This window comes from Hylobates moloch, unplaced genomic scaffold (genome assembly GCF_009828535.3).
Source record: "Hylobates moloch isolate HMO894 unplaced genomic scaffold, HMol_V3 SCAFFOLD_17, whole genome shotgun sequence".
NCBI classification, from domain to species: domain Eukaryota; kingdom Metazoa; phylum Chordata; class Mammalia; order Primates; family Hylobatidae; genus Hylobates; species Hylobates moloch.
The window spans coordinates 79,349,836-79,371,741 of record NW_026652292.1 but is presented as its reverse complement, the minus strand read 5'-3'; the positions used below and the strand labels follow the sequence as shown (position 1 = coordinate 79,371,741).

Sequence of the window (21,906 nt, the reverse complement as noted above, 5' to 3'; positions counted from 1 at the left end):
TTAGAATAGTAGTCTTCAGTCTCATCCAGGTTGCTGCGAATGCCATTAATGCATTCCTTTTTATGGCTGAGTAGTATTCCATTGTGTGTGTGTGTGTGTGTGTGTGTATGCCACAGTTTCTTTATCCACTCGTTGATTCATGGGCATTTGGGTTGATTCTACATTTTTGCAGTTGTGGATTGTGCTGTTATAAACATGTGTGCAAGTGTTTTTTTCGTATAATGCCTTCTTTTCCTCTGGATAGATACCCAGTAGTGGGATTGCTGGCTCGAATGGTGCTTCTACTTTTAATTATTTTAAGAAACCTCCAGGTTGGGCGCAGTGGCTAGTGCCTGTAATCCCAGCACTTTGGGAGGCCAAGGCAGGCAGGTCACAAGGTCAGGAGATCGAGACAATCCTGGATAACACGGTGAAACCCTGTCTCTACTGAAAATACAGAAAATTAGCCAGGCGTGGTGGCACGCGCCTGTAGTCCCAGCTCCTTGGGTGGCTGAGGCAGGAGAATCACTTGAACCTGAGAGGAGGGGGTTACAGTGAGCCAAGATTGCACCACTGCACTTCAGCCTGGGTGACAGGGCGAGACTCCATCTCAAAAAAAAAAAAAAAATCTCCACACTGTTTTCCATAGTGGTTGTACTAGTTTACATTCCCACCAGCAGTGTAGAAGTGTTCCCCGTTCACCGCATCCACACCAACATCTATTATTTTTGGATTCTGGTCATTCTTGCAGGAGTAAGGTGGTATCACATTGTGGTTTTGATTTGCTTTCCCTGATCATTAGGGATATTGAGCATTTTTTTGTAAGTTTGTTGGCCATTTGTATAACTTCTTTGGAGAATTGTCTGTTCATGTCCTTAGCCCACTTTTGATGGGATTGTTTGGTTTCTTCTTGCTAATTTGTTTGAGTTCGTTGTAGAGTCTGGATATTAGTCCTTTGTGGGATATATAGATTGTGAAGGTTTTCTCTCACTCTGTGGGTTGTCTGTGTACTCTGCTGACCGGTTTTGCCATGGAAAAGCTCTTTAGTTTAATTAAGTCCCAGCTATTTATCTTTGTTTTTATCGCATTTGCTTTTGGATTCTTGGTCATGAAGTCCTTGCCTAAGCCAGTGTCTAGAAGGGTTTTCCTGATGTTATCTTTTAGAATTTCTGTAGTTTCAGGTCTTAGATTTAAGTCCTCATCCATCTTGAGTTGATTTTTGTACAAGGTGAGAGATGAGGATCCAGTTTCATTCTCCTACATGAGGCTAGCCAATTATCCCAGCACCATTTGTTGTATAGGGTGTCCTTTCCCCACTTTATGTGTTTGTTTGCTTTGTTGAAGGTCAGTTGACTGTAAGTATTTGGGTTTATTTCTGGGTTCTCTATTCTGTTCCCTAGGCCTATTTGCATATTTTTTTTTACCAGTACCATGCTGTTTTGGTGACTATGGCCTTATACTATAGTTTGAAATCAGGTAATGTGATGCCTTCTTTTGTTTGTTCTTTTTGCTTAGTCTTGCTTTGGCTATGCGGGCTCTTTTTTTTTTTTTTTCCACATATGCGTTTTAGGATTGTTTTTTCTAGTCCTGTGAAGAGTGATGGTTATCTTGCTTTTCTAATTGTCTTCATCAGGAAGATTGGCCCAACCCACCTAGTCCATCATTGCCAGCAAGTACCTGTTGTGAGAAAAGGGCTCAGGAGTGGGGTGGGAAAACCTGGCAGAACACTTCCTAGCAGCAGGTCTTATACCACACAGGTCTTCCTTCATCAAACCTTCAGTCTCTTTCACTGTCATCTGCAGGAAAGCATGTGGTTCCGACCCCATGACGAGAGCAGTGGCTCCCACCGCTGCCTGCCAGCACTCAGGACACACGCATGCTTTCTTTTTCATGCCGTTGGCAGTGGCTGTGGCTCTTCCCACATCTGTATCATATGGGAGATTGAGGAGAGCTTTTTTCCCCTCCGGATGATCCTTCTGGAAGTCCTGTGATCAGAAGTTACTACTGTCGAGCTTACTTAGTCTTCCCAGCGTGGAACTTTAATATGTTACACATCAGCCACCACCATTACCAATTTCACTAAAGCCCTTGACACTCACAAGGGACTTCTCTGCCATCATTGTCTCTTAACCTCAGAGCAGGCGTGTGTAGTTTCATTTGTCAGCTGACAGCCTGAGTCTCAGGTGGGCGAAGTGCTACCATGATCCATAAGTGATCAAGCAGGGGATCTAAGTCAGAGTTTCCTGGCTTCACATTTCATTCTCACTGTGTTGGGCCATCTGACAGTTTGCCGTTCCCTCTTTGATTCCACATTTCTATGACCATAGTGCCATTCCTTCCGTAAGGAGGGAGCGGCAATTATGGAATTCAGTGCGAAGCTTTCTGTATGATTCTGTTTTCTTCACCCGGTCCCATGCTTTTGGTCACCTGTACCCATCCTTCTGCATTCCGTGCTTAGCTGTTCCTCAGTGGAAACCCAAGAAAGGCCGCTCTGAAACTTCAGCTTTCTTCTCTGCCCTTACAGTTAGTTAAGTATTTCCTGCACACTGAAGAGCAGCTCCCTTCTTGCTGGTGCTGGTCTGACATGAAGTCATCTGGAGTGTCACTGGGAGAGGGCGTAGAGCCGACAGTGCGCTGACAAACAGACCAGTAAAAACAAAACTTTCTCAAGGTGTCAGATGCTGATGGGGTGAAATAATCTTGTATCGTGTTTCACCAGATGGGAGCTACTTATAGATCAGAGGCACTTAGCTAATTATAGAATGATGACTCCATTTATGAACGGAAGTTAATTGCAAGAATTTTTTTTTTTTTTTTTTAGCATTTGCTGATTTTTCTGAAAAGGAAAGTAAATAATATGGGGTAAAGTATCTTTTCTAAAGAGTTTAAATTGTTCAGTTACTCTGTTTTTCATGTCTGTGATGTTACTTCCGTACATATAATGGTACAGGAACCTAAGAAGTCTTGATTAGAAAGGAAAGTCAGATGACAAAACTAGTTTCAAACAGTTACAGAATTATCTTGGGCCAGCAGAGACCTGAGATGGGCTAGTGTAGTTTCTTCCAGATACTGTCATTAGATCAGAAACACTTGGAGATGTAAAAAACGTAGATTCCCAGTGATTCAGATTCATTAGGGACTTAAGAATCTTTTTTCCCCTTTTTACTTTGTATCATTTTTATATCCTTTTAAGGTCTAAAATGCTACAGATAGAATTGAAACATGCCTCCCCTATTTAAGCCTCTTTTCCTTCCCAAAGGCGACTTTTATCTGAATTTGGTCTTTATTATCATCTTGGTATGCTTTTAAAAAAATACTTTCACTTCTGTAATCCCAATGCTTTGGGAGGGCAAGGCAGGAGGATCACTTGAGGCCAGGAGTTCAAGACCAGCCTGGGAAAAATAGCAAGAGGCTATCTCTATAAAACATTAAAAAATTAGCCGAGCATGGTGGCACAGCCTGTAGTCCCAGCTGCTTGGGAGGCTGAGGCAGGAGGATCGCTGGAGCCCCAGGAGTTTGAGGTTTCAATGAGCTGTGATTGGGCCACTGCACTCCAGCCTGGGTGACAGAATGAGACCTTATCTCTAAAGATAAATAACAATAATAAAAAAAACCTTTCACTTATATGTATATATACCCATTCATGGTAAATGATACTTTATTCACGTTTTAGAATTTCTGTGTAAATGGCTTCAAACTCCACAAACCCTGCAGCTGTTTTTTTTCACTCAGAATTATTCTGCTTCTGATGGCCACTTAGTGTGCTCACGGGCTGTTGCTACTGCAGGCTGGGTGCCGTGAGATCTTCCAGCACGTGTCCCACAGCCTCGCGTTTCATGTCTTCTCTAGGATGCACCTGTTACATGGGAATTGCCTTATTTAGTATGTGCACACCTTCAGCATCACCAGACTCTGCCAGATTGTCTTCCAAAGTTATTTTACAATTCTCCTTCTCCCAGCAGTGCAAGAGAGTTACTATTTTGTGTGTATTCTTTCAGAGTTTCCTTGCACATAGGCAAGCAAATAGCAATGCAGATTTCATCTGCTTCCCCCTCCCCCCCCCCCTAGAAAGAGTGCAGCATTTTGGACCTTGTTTTTTTTTTTTCACCTAAACAAAGTATCTTGGAGATTTTTGCAATTTAGAGAATAGAGCACTTCCTCTTTCTTTGTTATAGGCTGTGACATTTTATCGTATGAATAGACCATACTTCAAAAAAATAGTCTGTCTCCCATTTATGGACATTGGGTTGCTTTCAGTCTTTTGATATGACAGACAATTCTGTATTAGATAACCTTATGCTTATCTCATCTCACACTTTTGCTGGTCTGTAGGCTAAATTCTCAGAAAGAGTAATCACTTCCATGAAGGTTATTGGCATTCGTATTATAACTTTGATGTATAGCAAAGGCACTCTCCTAGGAGGTTTACCAATTTTCCCCCCCACCAACAGTATATCAGAGTTCCTTTTCTTCCTGTAGCCTTGCCAATAGAGTGTGTTAGCCAACTTGTGAATTTTTGCTAGTCTGATATGGAAGGATGGTATCTCAATCTAGTTGTAATCTGCACTCCTCTTATTATGAATGACATTGAGTATTTTTTATAGGGTTTAAGAGCCTACAGTTGTATCAGTATTTCTGTGAACTGTGTTTATATCCTTTGCTGTTTTTGTCTGTATTATTTGCTTATAATTCTGTTTTTAAGGAGTTCCCAGATGGCTGAGGCAAAGCCAGGTTTGGTAATCGCTACCCTTGCTCAGCGCCCCCATTTGCTTTTAAGAGGAGGCCTCAGGGAAGTGGTAGGATATCAGAGAAAATAAGTCTTTTTGTAGTCAGATAGGCAGTTAGGGTAAATGGCATCCCACAGCCACTTTGAATAAAGTTTTACTTGATTTTTATACTTGCTTCTTAAGTTCAGCGTAATATAACACAGCCAGGAAAAGGACTTGGGAGCCAGTATTGTGTTGAGAGATAGTGTATTAGTCTTCTCGTGCCGCTGTGAAGAAATATTGGAGACTGGGTAATTTATAAAGGAAAGAGGTTACATTGACTCACAGTTCCGCCTGGCTGGGGAGGCCTCGGGAAACTTGCAATCGTGGCAGAGGGGAAGCAAACACATCCTTCTTCACATGGCAGCAGGAGAGAAGTGTGGAGCAAAAGAGGGGAAAGCCCCTTATAAAAGCATCAGATCTCCTGAGAGCGCAGTCACTATCACGAGAACAGCATGAAGGTAACCGCCCCCATGATTCAGTTGCCTTCCACTGGGTCCCTCCCACGAGACATGGGGATTATGGGAACTACAATTCAAGATGAGACTTGGGTGGGGACACAGCTAAACCATATCAGACCGTATAGGTGGAGCACAGACTGGAGTCAGACTCCTGGGACTATGACCTGAGCCCCAGCCGTTAGGCAGTATGTTTCTTGGACAAGCTATGTGACTTCTCAGTGCCTCTGTTTCCTCATCTGTAAAGGGGGGCATAATAATGCTATCTGCTTTCTAGAGCTATTGTAAGGACGAGATGCTAAGACAGAGAGTGTTCAGAATGGCAGAAAGCATGTCATGAGCCTTACATAAGTATAAGCTGCTGTTACCACTGTTGCTTTTCCTCTGCCACCACCTCTGCATCTCAGTAGGCTCTGCACACGCCCGCAGAGAACAGGCCGGACAGCTGATGACAGCAGGATGTTTCTGGGGGCAAGAAATGGACTTACATCACCGCTTCCCACACTCCTTTGGCCAAACTGTGGGGGAGGCTGAGAGACAGACTCTTCCTGTGTCCCCTGAAAGAAGAACAACATGGTGAATAAGCTGCTGTCTCCTATTTCAAAATAAACCAAAACACCCTAAGGCAACCATCTGAAGCAGTTTTGAAGATGCTGCTTTCCTTTTCTCACCAGGATGTAGCAGAGTCCTGGTGCTGGTGGATCCCAAGCTCACGTAGCCAGCCGGGGGGCGTGGGGGCGACGCTGGAGGGATTTCTTAGCATCTTGTGGTTTCAAGCGGCCCTAGGTGAACAGAGTGGCTTTAATGTGCTGTGCAGATACCATAGTGGCTTTGCCAGAGTTCTCAAGGAAGAATCACAATACGTTTACTGTATCCATTGTCCTTGCGGAACCTGAATCCTGTGGACACACACATTTGAAGCCACGTCTTTAATATTCACCAGGGTGAATTCACCTTCCACGTGCCCTTCGTTTCCTCCTGAAGATTTGGGCATTCAGTCAGTTTCATTTCCTTTTACCCCAAAGTAGTTATTAAAACAAAATTTAAAAAAACCTTTTTTTATACAACGAATCTTCTGGAAGTCAACTCTCGGAGCCTTGGCTGTCTGGGTCTTCATTTCTCCCTCGCTCAGATGGGACGTCACGCCCTTTGTGCCCATTGGTCCTCTGGGTGTGGAGTGTCCTTTCCCCCCGTCCTCCTCTTAAGATTTGTTCTCCACATCTGGTTTTCAGCAGCTGACTGCAATGTGTCTCAGTGCGGTGGTGTGGGTTTTTCTCTTTCTCGGGGTTGGTTGTGCTTCTTTGTTCTGTGGGTTGGTGTCTCTCAAAAGCTTCACTTTGGGAAGCTTTTGGCCATCCTCTCTTCACACATTTTTTCTGCCTCATTTTTCTCTCCTCTCTACTTTTTTTTTTTGAGACAGAGTTTCACTCTTGTTGTTCAGTCTGGAGTGCAATGGCACCATCTCTGCTCACCACAACCTCTGCTTCCCAGGTTCAAGCGATTCTCCTGCCTCAGCCTCCCGAGTAGCTGGGATTACAGGCATGCACCACCATGTGCAGCTAATTTTGTATTTTTAGTAGAGATGGGGTTTCTCCATGTTGGTCAGGCTGGTCTCGAACTCCTGACCTCAGGTGATCCACCTGCCTCAGCCTCCCAAAGTGCTGGGTCGACAGGCGTGGCCCACCGCGCCCGGCCTCTCCTCTCCTTTTGAAGTTGCATCTGTGGGTATGCTGGGTCCTCCGATACTTCCCGTAGATTGTGGATACTGCGTTGTGGTTTTCTTCACTCCTTCCATGGCTCAGCTTGGGTGGACACTTCTGTTTACCTGTCCTCGGGCTTATGGGTCCTCTCCTCTCCTGTGGGCTCTTCAGCCCATCTGATGAAGTCATCTTTTCTGAGATCCATTTTTCACTTCTGGCATTTCTTTCTTTCTTTTTTTAAATCGTTTCCATCTCTGCTGAAGTTCTCCATCTCTTTATGTCACCTGCCTTTTCATGAGCTATTTCAGCATTTTTTTATTTTAGTTATTTTAACATCTTTGGTCATTCCAGTATCGGGCCCAGCTCTTGGGCTGCCTCTGTTGAATTTGTCTCAGGAGGTGGCCGGGCACGGTGGTTCACGCTTGTAATCCCAGCACTTTGGGAGGCCGAGGCGGACAGATCACGAGGTCAGGAGATCGAGACCACGGTGAAACCCCGTCTCTACTAAAAAAAAATACAAAAAATTAGCCGGGCATGGTGGCGGGCGCCTGTAGTCCCAGCTGCTCGGAGAGGCCGAGGCAGGAGAATGGCGTGAACCCAGGAGGCAGAGCTTGCAGTGAGCGGAGATCGCGCCACTGCACTCCAGCCTGGGTGACAGAGCGAGATTCCGTCTCAAAAAAAAAAAAAAAAAAGAATTTGTCTCAGGAGTTTCCATGACATTCCATGCATTTTGTGCAGAAGAACAGCAGAGGCTGACGAGAGTCGAGAGTCGAATTTCCCTGGAGAAGGGTGTGCCTGCCTCCTGCCCTGCTCCCCACCGGCAGCCTGTATCTGGCTCTCCTGCAGGTGGGGAGGGGCTGCAGGTTGTTGCAGCTTCACCTTGCCTCCCTCCGCTACTGCCTTCCAAACCGTTGACGTGTTGGATCAGGAGTTTCCTGTCATTGGCATGGCATGGCCCAGGACCCAAGACCCATGGTGAAAATCTGAAGATCTCTCTTGTGTGCTGCAGACAAGTGCCAGCTTTCTAAACCAGCTTGATTTTGTTTTTGGCCTACCGGCCAGCTTTTTGATTTGCTAAGTGGTCTCTTTTCTCTGCAGTCTTGCCTCTGGCTTTTTGTGCCTTGGGCGAAATCCCTCTGTGCCGTGCTGTGTCTCCAGCTGTGGATGCTCTGGGAAACCTGGGCCTCCCGGGAGGGGCTTCTCTCCGCTTCCCTGCCTTCCCCTGTAGGGCGACTGCCTTGCACCTGGGAGAAGGGCTGTGCCTCTGGGGGCGGCGCGGTGGGCTGGGGACTCTCCGAACTGGTTTCCTTGGCTCCAGCTTCTGTGCTGTACCTGCATACCCAGAGTTGGCAGGTGACTGTGGACTCATTCTGTCACCGGGGTGCCTTGAATTGTCAACAGGTATGCCAGCCCACACAGTGAGAACTTGGCTGGCTTCTTCCCTGTCCCATATATGGTGGGTTCCCCCCTCGCCCACCATTCTACTAGTTAGAAGGGGGCCTGTGGGTCACTTTTTTCCTACAAAGGACCCTTCACTTTTAGGATTTAGTTCATTTAGGTTTTTTGCATCTTCATTGCTCAGAAGGGTTCAGATGTACTAGGACTTTTTTTTTTAAGCATATCCACTTGTTTTATTTGTCAGGGTGGGAGCGATGGTCTTGCATGCTCTTCTGTGTGGTAACTGGAGGTAAAAATGCCCTGTGCCGCCTTTTCTTCTTCACAGTCTTGCCAGAAGTGTATCAGTTTTATTAGTTCTCTCAAAAAATATTTTTCTGAGCTATGTTAATTTTTTTTCTGTAGTGTGATTGATTATTTTCTACTTTATTTAGTTCTTTTTCTTTATTATTTTACTTCTACTTTTTTTTTTAGCTTAAGTTGTGTAATTATTACAACTTCTTGAAGTGTACACTTAGATAATTGAGTTTTTAGCCTTTTTTCCTTATACATGCATTGAAGGCTACATGTCTCATTCTACACACAGTGTTAACAGCACCCTCTATGTTTCGATATTTTGTACTTTTATTATTCAGCTCAAAATGTTTTCCAATTTCTGTCTTGATTTCTTCTTTGACTAGTGGTTTATTTGGGAATATAGTGGTTACTTTCCAAATAGCTGATGACTTTAAAGTGATCTGTTTTTAATTTGAAAGAAGTCAGTGTTACTGTAGCTCTTTATTTCACCTTGTAAAGGCCACATCTGGGTGACTGAGGTAGATTTTTTTAAAAACTAAAGAACTGCCGCATAAAAGGAACAGCCCCCGGTGAGCTAGAAGGTAGTGCGCTAGAGTGATGGAAAGGTGGGTAAGGGTAGTGCGCTAGAGTGATGGAAAGGTGGGCAAGAGTCTGGAAGCGTAGGGTACATTCCTGGAATACCATTAACTCGTTATGATATTTTGGGGCAATAAACCCTTTCCCATTTATCTATCAAGTGGAAATAATTATCAGAATTTTCAAAGAGGTAGAATGAAAGCATGATATAAATGCATTCTTAGAACTATAATAAACAGTGAAAATGTGAATGATAATAATATTTGTATTATCCCTTAGGGTTAACAAGTCTCTAACATGAATTGTTTTATAATACAAATGCCAAGTCCTTTATTAATATAAACTGCTGTTATCCCATATTGTTCAGAACTAATGAACCAGACTTTCAGTCTTTAGAAACACAGCTTTGGAAAAGATCTGTATAAATTTATATTCATAGATTACATAGTGGTCAAATCAGAGATTTCAGGGTATCCATCACCCAAATAATGTAGACTGTACCCTTCACCAGTTCCTCACCATCCTTCCTCCTGTTCCCTCAGTGCCCATTAACCAATTTCTCACCATCCCCCTCCCTCCGGTTCCCTCAGCCTTCCCAGCCTCCATTGCTGTCATTCTCCACTCTCCATTCATGTGTAGGCATTATTTAGCACCCACATGAGTGAGAACATGTGAGATTTGACTTTCTGTGAAACATAAATTTAATGTAACCATTAAAAATCTTTAATGAAGTTGCACACGCCCTTTGTCAAGTCTAAAAAAAACATGGGAACTGTGTTTAACCAGTGCTTCACTTTGCACATTCTTATGCAAGAATTACTGCCAAATTTGTTTCTGCTGTCTGTCTGCAATTTCCATTACTAGCAGTTCTTGACAGAATTAACTGACTCTGTGTGTGTGTGTGTGTGTGTGTGTGTGTGTGTGTGTGTACACAAATGCTGAAAACATGAGCCTTTGTGTAGGGGTCAAACAGAAGACAAGAGCCAATATTCCCAGAAATGGAGTGGTCAGATTTCCTTAAAAAATGTGCAGAGATTGTGTTTCTGGAGTCGAGGCTCAAGTTAAAAGCAAACAAAATACCACAAAATATATAACAATTTGTTTTTTTGGAGGATTTGCGATTCTGAATTTGGATCCAGTTCTCTTAAATACACATTGAACCTCACAGGACATGGCTCTTCAAGTAGAAATATATTAATAGAAGCCTCATTTATAGCTGTTCAAAGAATTGGAGTGATCAGTGTTTTACTTATTACTTCTGACTTAACTCTGCAGGTGCAGCTTGGCAATCAACAGAGATCCAAAGTAGAAAGACAGTTTCATGAAAATAACCTGACCTCTCCGACTGGTTGAAAAACTTTGTGGGAATAAAGACTGGTTTATGCTGATGCATGTTTTTAGCAATGCCTTTCTTCGTACCTTGGACATAGTTACGCCTGGGGGAAGAGAGTCCCACGAAGCTGGGATGCCATGAGCGACCCCCTCGCGGGGCCCAGGTTGATCCTGGGCCTGCTCTGGGTTGCTGAATGCGATCCTCCCAAGCGCTGTTGGAGATGCTGTTATTTTCCTGGGGCAATGTGAGTTCTAGCTGGGAGAGAAGTTAATGATTAGAGAGCAAATGTAGATCGTTTGTCTGTGTTCCCGATTCTAAGCATTCAGATTATATGGTTGGGTGTACCAGGAAAGGCTTCTTGGAAAGGCGATGACGTGAGTTGCTTGGATGCTAGGCAGCCTCGTCTGTCTGCTAGAAAGTCGGAGCTGATGGGAACAGGAGAGGGATGGGGACACTCCAGGGACCAGGCGAGTCTGTCAGGAGCTTAGCCAGGGTGTGTGTGTTAGGGTAGGGCTGAGTGGGAAAGTGAGTATGCGCCAGATGGCTTTTATCTACTTGCCTTTAAAAAACACACAACACAACACTTTTTCCTCTTGAGGATTTTAGAAACCAGTGCCGAGGCCTGGGGAAGCTTGGTCATGAGGCTCTACTTATTTTAGTGATGGCCTACGTTTCTTTCCTTCTGTGTTTCTTTCCTTGTTTTTTTTCTTCATGGAAATCTTAATTCCAATTTCTTTCTTCATTCCCTCATTGTTTTCCCTTTAATCAAACTTTTGGTTGCTGTTTCGAAGTAGGCATTGGGAACAGCGACAAAAGCAAGGCCCAGACCCTCCTATGAACACAAGCACAACTTAGTAGGAGACACAGGCCTCTGTGGGCATGTGTGGAGGGGGAGTCCTGCCTCATGGACCACACAGAAGGGCCAGAGCAGGCTTCCTGAAGATGGGAGACCTCAGCTGAATCTTGAAAGATGAGTTCTATTAGCGATATATAAAAAAGCACAGCTCCTCCAGAAGACACCATTCACACAGCCAGCCCCTCCACCCCGCCCAAGAGGCTGCTGGGAATAATTGCAGTACTGCTGCCAAAGAAGTTTGTAGATCCTTCCCCTATTGAAAAAAAAGAAAGAGGGGCCGGGCGTGGTGGCTCACGCCTGTAATCCCAGCACTTTGGGAGGCCGAGGCGGGCAGATCACGAGGTCAGGAGTTCAAGACCAGCCTGGCTAACACAGTGAAACCCCGTCTCTACTAAAAATAAAAATAAAAAAATTAGCCAGGTGTGGTGGTGGGCGCCTGTAGTCCCAGCTACTTGGGAGGCTGAGGCAGGAGAATGGCGTGAGCCCAGGAGGCGGAGCTTGCAGTGAGCCAAGATCGTGCCACTGCACTCCAGCCTGGGCAACAGAGCGAGACTGTCTCAAAAAAAAAAAAAAAAAAAAGACAACCGTTTTTTTGAATAAAAACATTTGCCAGACATCATGGGTTTTGGCAGGTTATGTTTTATAGGGTACAGTCTTTTAGTGTAAAATGAAGAGTATGTCAGGTGCGTTTGTATAATGGAAGCACATTTTCATTTATTTAACACTATTAAATATAATCGTGGGAAGAGTTCAGTTTCCTTAATGCCTGTTAGGGGAGAAATACTGGGCTGGATACTTCACATTTGTTTTAACGTTTAGTTTTCACAATGACCCCCTGAGATATTATTTTGTGCGTGTTATTGAGGAAGGAAGCAAGGCTCTGAGAATAAATTGCTCAGCTTCACATAAACAGCAAGTGGTCCACCTGGGGTTTAAACCCAGGTGGGTTTGACGCAGAAGCTCAGGAGCTTTCCATTGCGTGAACATGCCTTCCCTAGTGAAAAGAAAAAGTCTTGTCCTCAAATCAAATACAAATTTGCCTTGTCATTTGGAGACTTAATAATCACCTTAGGGTAGGTGAGAGAGTAAAGACCAAAAAAGCAATTAGCATGAAAGTGAGAGAAACGAGAGAGATCTCACACACAGATCGCTGCATTGAGGCTCAGGTTTGCTCAATGCCTCCACACCTCGGCATTAGCAAAGAGGAGATGTGACAGCGAGCTCTCTGGGTTTCTTCTTTCATTTTCTTTTTCTCTTTTGTAGTCTCAACTGTGGACATCACTCTGTTGTTTTTTCATAAAACAGCTGAGGAACAAAATGGCTGGAAACACTATCCTGGTCTCTTGTCAGGCCTTGGATTTAATCCCAGCACCAGCACAAGCTGAGGGAATTTGGATCTGTCTGTGGAAGCCCAATTGCAAAATTACTACACACATATCTGGGACTTTGGTGTTTCTTTTTTGCCCGGAAGAAGCTTGGGTTTAACTGAAATTGCAGCTTAGTCCTAAAAAGAATAGAAGACATTTTGAAAATTTTGCCTGCTAACTTTTCAGTTTTAAGAATGTAAGTTTTGCAAGCGCGGGAACCTTGTCTGTCTTATTTGCTGCACATCCCCCGTGACCACAGTGGGCCTGGGTGCTGATGAGCTCAGTAGGGGTTGGAGAAACACGTGGTGACTGCATGCAGGGGGCAGCTGGGAAAGCCCTCGTGCACGGAATCCTGACCTGCAGGCTCACCATCCCTGCATCTGGAAGTCTAGTCCAGAATCATTTTCTGAGTTCTTATCATAGGTCATGAAAATGCTCACAGTAATGATGGTGCTGCTTCCATGGTTTGAATGTACACGTGCCACATGCTGGCTTAGACTTCTTCCATAGCGGATCTCACTGTCTCAGTTTAACCATAGTCCTGCAAGACAGGTAATCTTCACACTTACTCCCTTGCTAGGAAGGAGACTGAAGCTCTGAGAGATTAAATACTTTTCCCCAAGGCCACACAGCTGGTAACAGATATATGTATATATATATATTTTTGGAGATGGAGTTTCACTCTTGTCGCCCAGGCTGGAGTGCAATGGTGCGATCTCGGCTCACTGCAACCTCTGCCTCCTGGGTTCAAGAGATTCTCCTGCCTCACCCTCCTGAGTTGCTGGGATTACAGGCATGTACCACCACACCCGGCTGATTTTGTATTTTTAGTAGAGATGGGGCTTCTCCATGTTGGTTGGGCTGGTATCGACCTCCCGACCTCAGGTGATCTGCCCGCCTCAGCCTCCCAAAGTGTTGGGATTACAGGTGTGAGCCACTGCGCCTGGCCTGGTAGCAGATAGTCTTACTGAGAAAGTGGACTCTATCAGACAGGATGTGCTGGTCTCTCTGCCTCCTCCCTCTTCCCTCCACATCCTCACTCTGCCTTTCATTAAAATGGAAGCATCCTTCAGCAGGAGAAGGAACACTTTGGAAACGCCTTCCTTTGCTCATCTCCTCCTCCACCCCACTCCCCACTCCTAGTCTCTCCACTTCCCTTAGGGAGTCACGGCTGTCTATCTCTCTCTCTCTCTCTGGGTTCATCTCCCTCCGTGGAGCTCTCTTTTCCCTCTTCTTGGAGACTGTGCTCTCCTGGTTTTCCGCCTGCTTTCCCGTGCCTTCCAGCTCAGCATCTTTTACCAGCTTCTCTCCTTTAACGCTACTCCTTGACACCAACGGGGTCCGGGTCCTTCTCCCTGATCTCTGTTCTTCTCTGTCTTGCCATCTTCCCTGCTAAACTCATCCAGACCAAGGCTGTGAGCATTATCCTTTTGCCAGTGGCTCCCAGTTTATTTCTAGCTCTGACTAGAAGTTTGCTGTTGACTTCAAACTGGCTTCTCTCCACCCAGCCCATTTCTCTGTCCAGTCTTCCTTTGAGTAAATAGCACCACCCAGTTGCTAAGAATCCAGGAGTCACCTTGGAGTCAGCTCTTTCCCTCAAGCCCTGTGTCCAGTCCAGCTGGGCCTGGCGATTCTCCCTCAGGTTCCTCCTGACTTCCTTTCTGTCCTTCCGTCTTCAATGTGGTCACTCCAGCCCCTGCTGCCACCTGCACAGCTACAGCAATGGCTTCTCACGGATTTCCCTATGCTTTTCTGTTGTTGTTGTCCCTGTATAATTATTTCTTCCCACAGCAACTAGAGTGCTTTCTACAGCCTTTTAACAATTGAGTGCTGGTTATGCTTTAGGCCCTGTCTTGGGGCATTTAACCTTCAGAAGGTAGGCACTGTTGCACCTGCACTTTTCAGATGAGGAAGCTGAAGCACACAGCAGTTAATTGATTTGTCCAAGGTTAAAGCCGGGATTAAACCTAGGCAGTAGGTCCTGAGCCAATGCTCTTGAATCCAGTCCCTCCTCTCCTTGAAATGCTCCTAGGGTCTGTCTGCTTCTGGGCCTGAAGTGTCCTACTGGCCTCCCGCCTCATCTCCTACCACGTTCTCTATCTCCCCTCCTGCCAGTTTGCACTTCGGGTTATTCCCAAACTCTTCATATCCACCGCAGGGCTTTTTCACCAGCTGTTCCTGCCGCCCAGAGCCTTTCCCGTCGCCACTTGTTCACAGGCTGGACTCTTCAGCGTCATTGCATAAGGCCCCCCAGTCTCTTGATCTAAAGTAGCCACCCACCATCTTGTATTCTTTGTGGCACTTACTGCGGTCTCATGTTGCTGTCATTCTTTTGGTGACCCTTATTGTTCATGGCAATGTATAAATTACATGGAATGAAACTCCGCGCCAGCAGGAAATGTAGTTGCATGTTCTACGCCCTATGTTAGTACCAGCGTTGATAGACGTTGGGTGAATGAATGCATGGGTGGGTGAACAAATGAGTACCTGGCATCCTGGAACTCAGAGCCAGGTGCTTTGAGCCCATGAATTTCCCTACCACGCTATGTGCCTCTGTCTGTACAACTCACAGTTCAAGCCTTTAAGTATCTCTGCCTTTGGGCACACTCACAAAGTGTCTGTGCTTTTTATAGGTGATCAAAGAAGCCTATAGTGGTTGTAGTGGGCCCGTGGATTCAGAGTGTCCTCCTCCACCAAGCTCCCCGGTGCACAAGGCAGAACTGGAGAAGGTAAGGGCGCTGCTCTTGCTGGGTGGGGACAGTGACCTTGTAGTAGATTGGGGTCTCCTTCAAAGCTTGATAACATTCTCTGAGAATTTCAGCACTTCCAGTTAAAAAAAAAAAAAGAAAAAATGCAATCGTGTTTCCCATCTTTTTAACTGCCTGCTTTGTGCTAAGCTTGAATTAGTCATTTTACAGACTGTGTGGTTAGTGTTGTTACTCCCAGCTACAGAGGAAGCAATGGATTTAAAGGTGTGAGGGCCTTGTTCAAGGTCACATAGCTATTAAACAGCAGAGCTGAAGTCTGAAGGCAAGCCTGTCTACTTCTGGAATACAGCAGGCACTTCATAAATGTACCTTCCCAAAGGTCTCTTCCCAGCAGACCAGGATGTGTCTCTGTCTCCCTTTGCTTTGCACTCTTGTTGCTTGTTGGAAGGCAGAGGGGCACAGCAGTGGGCGGGGATGGCCTGTCATCTGTACAGCCCTTTTTGCCAGAAATGTACGGAGCCCATCACTGTGACGCCACAGGCCCTGCTCTGCTTGCATTTTGCTTGTCTAAATCCAACTGATACTGTTTCCTTGGAGACCCCTGGCTTCCTGCCATGAAACCTTCTGTTGGCAGCTGGTGTCCCCAGGACTTTCTGAGCCGTCCCTCTCTAGCCTTCTGCCAGTGAAGAGACAGATCTCTTTTTGCCTGTCCTCGTATGAGTCAGGATTCCCCAGAGGAACAGAATTAATGGGATGTATGTATGTAGAAGCAGATTTCTTAGAAGGCATTAGTTCATATGATTATGGGGCCTGCAAGTCTGAAACCTGCAGTGTGGGCTGCAGGCGGAGACCCAGGAGAGCCGATGGTGCAGGTGAAGTGTGAAGGCGTCTGCAGGAATTTAGGGGGATTTCACTGGCTCATGGAGGACAGTGTTTCTGTTCCATTGAGGCCCTCAACTGATTGGAGGAGGCCCACCCACATTGCAGAGGGCAGGCTGCTTACCCAGAGCTCCCTAATTTAAATGTTAATCTAATCCCCAGATGCCCCCCACATTGACACGTAAAATTAAACACCACAGTCCTCATCCTCATACCGTAATGGAACAGGCTGTTTTTCTCCCTGACTATAAAACTAATCTCTGCTCACTTTAGAAAATTCAGAAAGCTCATAGAAACATAAACGGGATGAAAAAAGTCACTCATTACAACAGCACATAGAGGATGCAGCTCCTCTTAACACACTACTGATATATTAACCACTCTTTCCTGAGTTCAAGGGTTTTTTTTTTTATGGTTTGGATAAGCTTATGCATAAAGTTTCTTATACTGCTTTTTTTTTTTCCACTTAACCTTTATATTATTAGCAAATTTCCAGGGTTTTTTTTTAACAATCTTAAGCCAGAAACATTTTTACATTTTCATTAGCTTAATGTCAAATTTGTATGACTCCACTGTCACTTATGTAACTGCCCCCCCATTAGTTGTTTTGTCCTTTTGTTTTTTTGTTTGTTTTGTGAGATGGAGTTTTGTTCTTGTTGCCCAGGCTGGAGTGCAATGGCACGATCTTGGCTCACTGCAACCTCCACCTCCTGGGTTCAAGTGATTCGCCTGTCTCAGCCTCCTGAGTAACTGGGATTCCACCAAGCCCGGCTAACTTTTGTATTTTTAGTGGAGACGGGGGTTTCACCATGTTGGTCAGGCTGGTCTCGAACTCCTGACCTCGTGATCCGCCCACTTTGGCCTCCCAAAGTGCTGGGATTACAGGTGTGAGCCACTGGACCTGGCCTGTTTTGTCCTTTTTTGGCCATCTAAAATAAAATAGTACTTGACATCTTTTGCATAATTTTTGCTGATTCTCTGCCTATTACCTGAGAATAGATTTCTGGAAGCTGAATTACTAGACCAAAGGATAGACCTCTTTTTCTTTTTTAAGATTTTGATTCATGTTGAAAATCAAATTGCTTTCCCAAAAGGTTGATGCGATTTCATTTCCCATCATACTGCATCCAAGTTCCTCATCCACGCACTCACACCAGAATTGGCAATTCCGCTTTATTATGTTGGTTTCTAAGGCAGTACCCTGAGCACTTGGCCGGACCTATTGCCCTGGATTGCCCGGGCCGTTCCTGGTGTGACAGCCAGGGCGGTGCCAGCTCTAGGGCATTGTATGCCTGGAACTCAGCTTCCCACTAAGTGGCGCTCATTCCTTCACTGCAGCTCTTAAGGGATTGCCCCTCGAATTCCGAGTTGAACACATGTGTTCTTTTGTGCCTGGGAACTGCCCACATATCTCATCTGTGTCCCAGTCTCTGAGGCCCTGGTGGAAGGCACAGGATGTGAGGACGGTGTTTGGAGGCCACTCCCTCCACTATGACCCCACAGGTTCTTGGGTGGCAATGGAAGGGGTCTAGCTGTAAACACTCTACCTCATTCAGATACTAACATGGACTCCTAATTACTCATTAAATCCGGAGGTTAGGACTGAGATAGTGACAGTCCCCCATCCTCCTCCAAAGGTTTTGATAGCAACCTTGCCCTCACTCTGTGTACATCCTGAGTGTGCTTGTTACAAGCGGGTACTTGCCACTCACCCAATTAATTATTGGTGAATGACAGGAAGAACTTAAATGGACTATGGAATATTTACTTCTGCAAGGATAATATGGCTTGGTGAGGGAAATATTTTTTGTAATCATAATATTTTTTCAAAATCATTTACAAGAAGTGATTTGAGTGAAATAAGCATGAGACAGTATATATATATATATATATAGGTTAGTGTAATTATAGCCTCAGTGAGGTTTTTCTTTTTTCCCCTCTGGATGTTTTTAAAGCGGTTGTGGCCACCTAACCAGCCAGTCTTTGTTATAGTTAAGCTCTGACCACTTCTGGACTGCTATGAATATGGCCCGTGTTTTCTTTCACTTTTGAGATAACTTTTGGTTGATCCATCACACATCACTTGATCCAAGTGACCACTGTGAGAATAACTTAATCTGTTTCTCCTTACAGAAACTGTCTTCAGAGAGACCCAGCTCAGACGGGGAGGGTGTTGTGGAAAATGGAATTACCACATGTAATGGAAAGGAGCAAGGTGAGTTCCGCTTGTGCCAAAAACATAGATACACTTAAAAAAACAAACAAACCCCGCAGCCAGGTTTGTGAAGTCTGATTGTACAAAAAATGTCCTGGGTGATTCAGATGTGTAGATATCGTCATCATGGCAGAGGATACTGATGGGAGTACTGGAAAACCCTTTGGTTAACATCAACCCTGCAGGTCTTCTTTTTCCATCCTGCCAGACCTTGGCTGAGGTTGCCATCTGTTGTCTTTTTCTGCCCTGCGTATGTTTTGAACTTACGACTCACAGCTCGTTATTTCTTCACTCGATCTGTCACTGAGACAAATTTGCACTGGTGAGCAGCCAGCGTGTTGCTTAGGGACCTGGTGTCCAGTGAAAAGAACTTTGGATAATGAGGCGAGAAACTCATTTTCCCATTCAAGCTCTGCCTTTGCTGAGCCCCATGATCTTGAGCAGGTATTTCCTCTCGATGAGCCTCAGTTTCCCCATCTTTAAAATGAGGAGGCCAGACCTGCCGATTTCTGAGATTCTTAAAAAAGATTTTCTGAAAATGTCTTTATTTTGCCTTCATTTGAAACACTTTAAAAAATGTACATAATATAAAAGTATACATAATATAAAATATACCATATTAACCATGTCTCAGTGTACACTTCAGTGCATTAAGTACATTTATATTGTACTGTCATCGCCGCCATCAGTCTCCAGAACCCTTTTCATCTTGCTAGAGTGAAGCTCTGTCCGCTTTAAACACTGACTCCCCATTCCCCCGTCCCCCAGCCCCTGGCACCCCATTCTGCTTCCTGTCTCATGAATCTGACTCCTCTAGGGACCTCGTCGAAGTGGAGTCCTACAGGCCGTGTCCTTCTGTGAGTGCTTATTCCACTTAGTTCCATGCACTTGAGGTTCATCTGTGGTGTGGCCTGTGTCAGAATTTCTTTCCTTTTTAAGGCTGAATAATATTCCATTGGATAGATGGACCACATTTTGTTTTCCCGCTTATCTGTCAATGAACACGTGGGTGGCTTCCACCTTCTGGCTAGTGTGAATGATGCTGCCGTGCACATGGGTGTACAAATAAGCCTCTCTTAACGTTTTTCAGCCCAGCTTTCTAGAGACAGAAATTAAATGCCATAAAATTCACCCTGTTTGGCATACTGTTGGTGAGTTTTGACAAACACTGACAGGCACGTAACCATCACCACCATCAAGACACGGAGCACGGCTCTAACCCCCCAGCCCCCACCGTGTTCCCTGTGCTCTTTCTCTCCCGTCTGCCTCTGCCTCTACCCCAGGCCCTGGCAGCTGCTGATCTGTTTCTTATCCTTTACCAGAATGTCATAACGTGGAAGCATCTTGTCTGCAGACTTCTGAGTGTGGCTTCTTTCACTCAGCACGCTGCATTGGAGAGTCATCCGTGTTTGTGGCTAGTGTCACTAGTTGGTTCTTTGCTGCTGCTGGCGGCATTCCGTTGTGTGGATGGACCGCAGTTAGCCCATTCACTGCTTGAAGAACATCTGAGCTGTTTCCACTTTGGGGCGATGGTTTAAAAATCTGTTCTGTGCGTTCAGATACAGGTTTTTGCGTGGACATATGTTTTCATTTCCCTCGGGTAAATCTAGGAGTGGATTGCTTGGTCATAGCCTTCTCTCCAGCCTCGGTATTGTCACTTTGGTGTTGTTCTTTCTATTTGAGCCATTTTAATAGGGGTGTAGTGGTATGTGATTGTGTTTTAATTTGCGTTTCCCTAATAACTAGCAATGTTGAACATTTTTAAATGTACTTATGTGCCATCAGTATATCTTCTTTGGTGAAATGTCTCCGGATATTTTGCTCATATTTTTATTGAATTATTTGTGCTTATTGAGTTTTGAGAGTTCTTTGTATTTTCTGAATACAAGTTCTTTATCAGATGTGTTTTGGACGTATATTCTCCCAATCTGTGGCTGGACTTTAATTTCCTTAGCAGTGTGTGGACTGAGGTGAAGGGCAGGACTTGTGGGTGGGGAGGGAGAATTGCCTCTGCAAAGCCGGACAGCCTGTTTGCTCATCGAACCTGTGACCTTGGCTGCTCAGCTGAGTAATCCGGCCACCCGAGCCCACCTGCCCACTCCTGGAGTGAGCCAGGTATTTCCTGTCTCTGTGGTGAAATCATCTTAAACCAAGCAGCAATCCAGCCCACTAAGAATCTTGGAGCTCAAAGAATCTGGACTGTCATGACGTTACAAAGTTCACTCTCAGAGGTCACGATACCCACTTTTTTCATATGTGGTTTTCTAAGTCTGTCCTATCTGAGTGTAATTTTGGTTCTGTCCATCGGAAGTTATTCAGTGGAAAGTATTATCTGTGTCTTCCACAGGGCACACATTATATGTAATCAAAACCAGGAAAGCTATCTTTAAGTTTTGCCCTGAAATAAAATAACATACAATCTCAATGTTCCTGCTTAGAAGTTGAGGCACAGCAGACGTTGGTTTGGTTGGTTCATTTTCTGGCTTGCTATTTCTTCTCCCAATGCATCTCTTAGGTTCTGCAGAATAATATGTGTGTCTGGATGCACTTGTAAGCAAATATATCTATATTTAAAATTCTCCTGTTTCCTCTTAAGAAGAACAACCTTCTATGCTTTGGAATTAAATGGTGGTGACCTTGGTTTACATATTTTCTTTTTGTCTGGCATGGTGCTTTGCATATAGCAGACACTTAATAGTTACTGGAGAAAGTAAAGGTTGAAGTACATTCTAACCTTCTCTCTTAGCTTTTATCCTTGCCTCTCACTCTTGACCAATTTGCAACTGAGAGATTTCAGTTAAGCTCCTTTTATCCCAGCCATGTGGTAACTCAGACACATTTCTCTGCGGGCTGCATAGAGAAAATCCTGAACTCATACAGGTTTTTCTTAGTGTTAGAATCTCAGATGAAGAAAGAGACAGTCCAGGCTCCATGCGGTCAAAGCCACAGGGAACGACTCTGGAACCACTGTTTCTTCCCTCAAGGCGGAATCCCTCCTGGCTAATAAACCGACACAGTGTGGTTGATCCTGCAGCAGGCGTGAGGAGTGCAGGCTGAGGAGGTCCTGGGACCTTCTGTCCGGGAGCTGTGAGGCTCCGCAGCCCCACTTCACATCTGTAAGATGTCATCATTTGTGAATGTGTCTGTTGGTAGAAGTCATTGAATAAATAGTCCGATGGTATTAATTCTCATGCCCCTATTCCTCCCAGTGGCCTAAACAATAATAAAAAGCACCTGAATTCCCATTTCCATAGGTTACTGGGAAACTCTCTGTGTTTATGATACTCGTGGTTTTAGAGAGTGCCCCGCATTAGCCTTGCTCCAGTGGCGTGTGCCGGTGCCTGCCCACCTCACGGCCAGCGTGTGCCTGGACACTG

At 45.0% G+C, this 21,906-nt stretch overlaps 1 protein-coding gene across 4 annotated transcripts in view; it reads left to right on the top strand.

The window, feature by feature from the left end:
• The window catches only part of AFAP1 (actin filament associated protein 1), a 175,988-nt gene that overhangs the window by 105,711 nt on the left and 48,371 nt on the right, over nt 1-21,906 (top strand). For all 4 annotated transcript variants that reach the window (XM_032135443.2, XM_058430237.1, XM_032135441.2 and 1 more), the window contains 2 exons: nt 15,361-15,456; nt 18,448-18,529. In XM_032135443.2, coding sequence (XP_031991334.1) covers nt 15,361-15,456; nt 18,448-18,529 — 178 coding nt within the window. The remainder of the gene's footprint in view (nt 1-15,360; nt 15,457-18,447; nt 18,530-21,906) is intronic.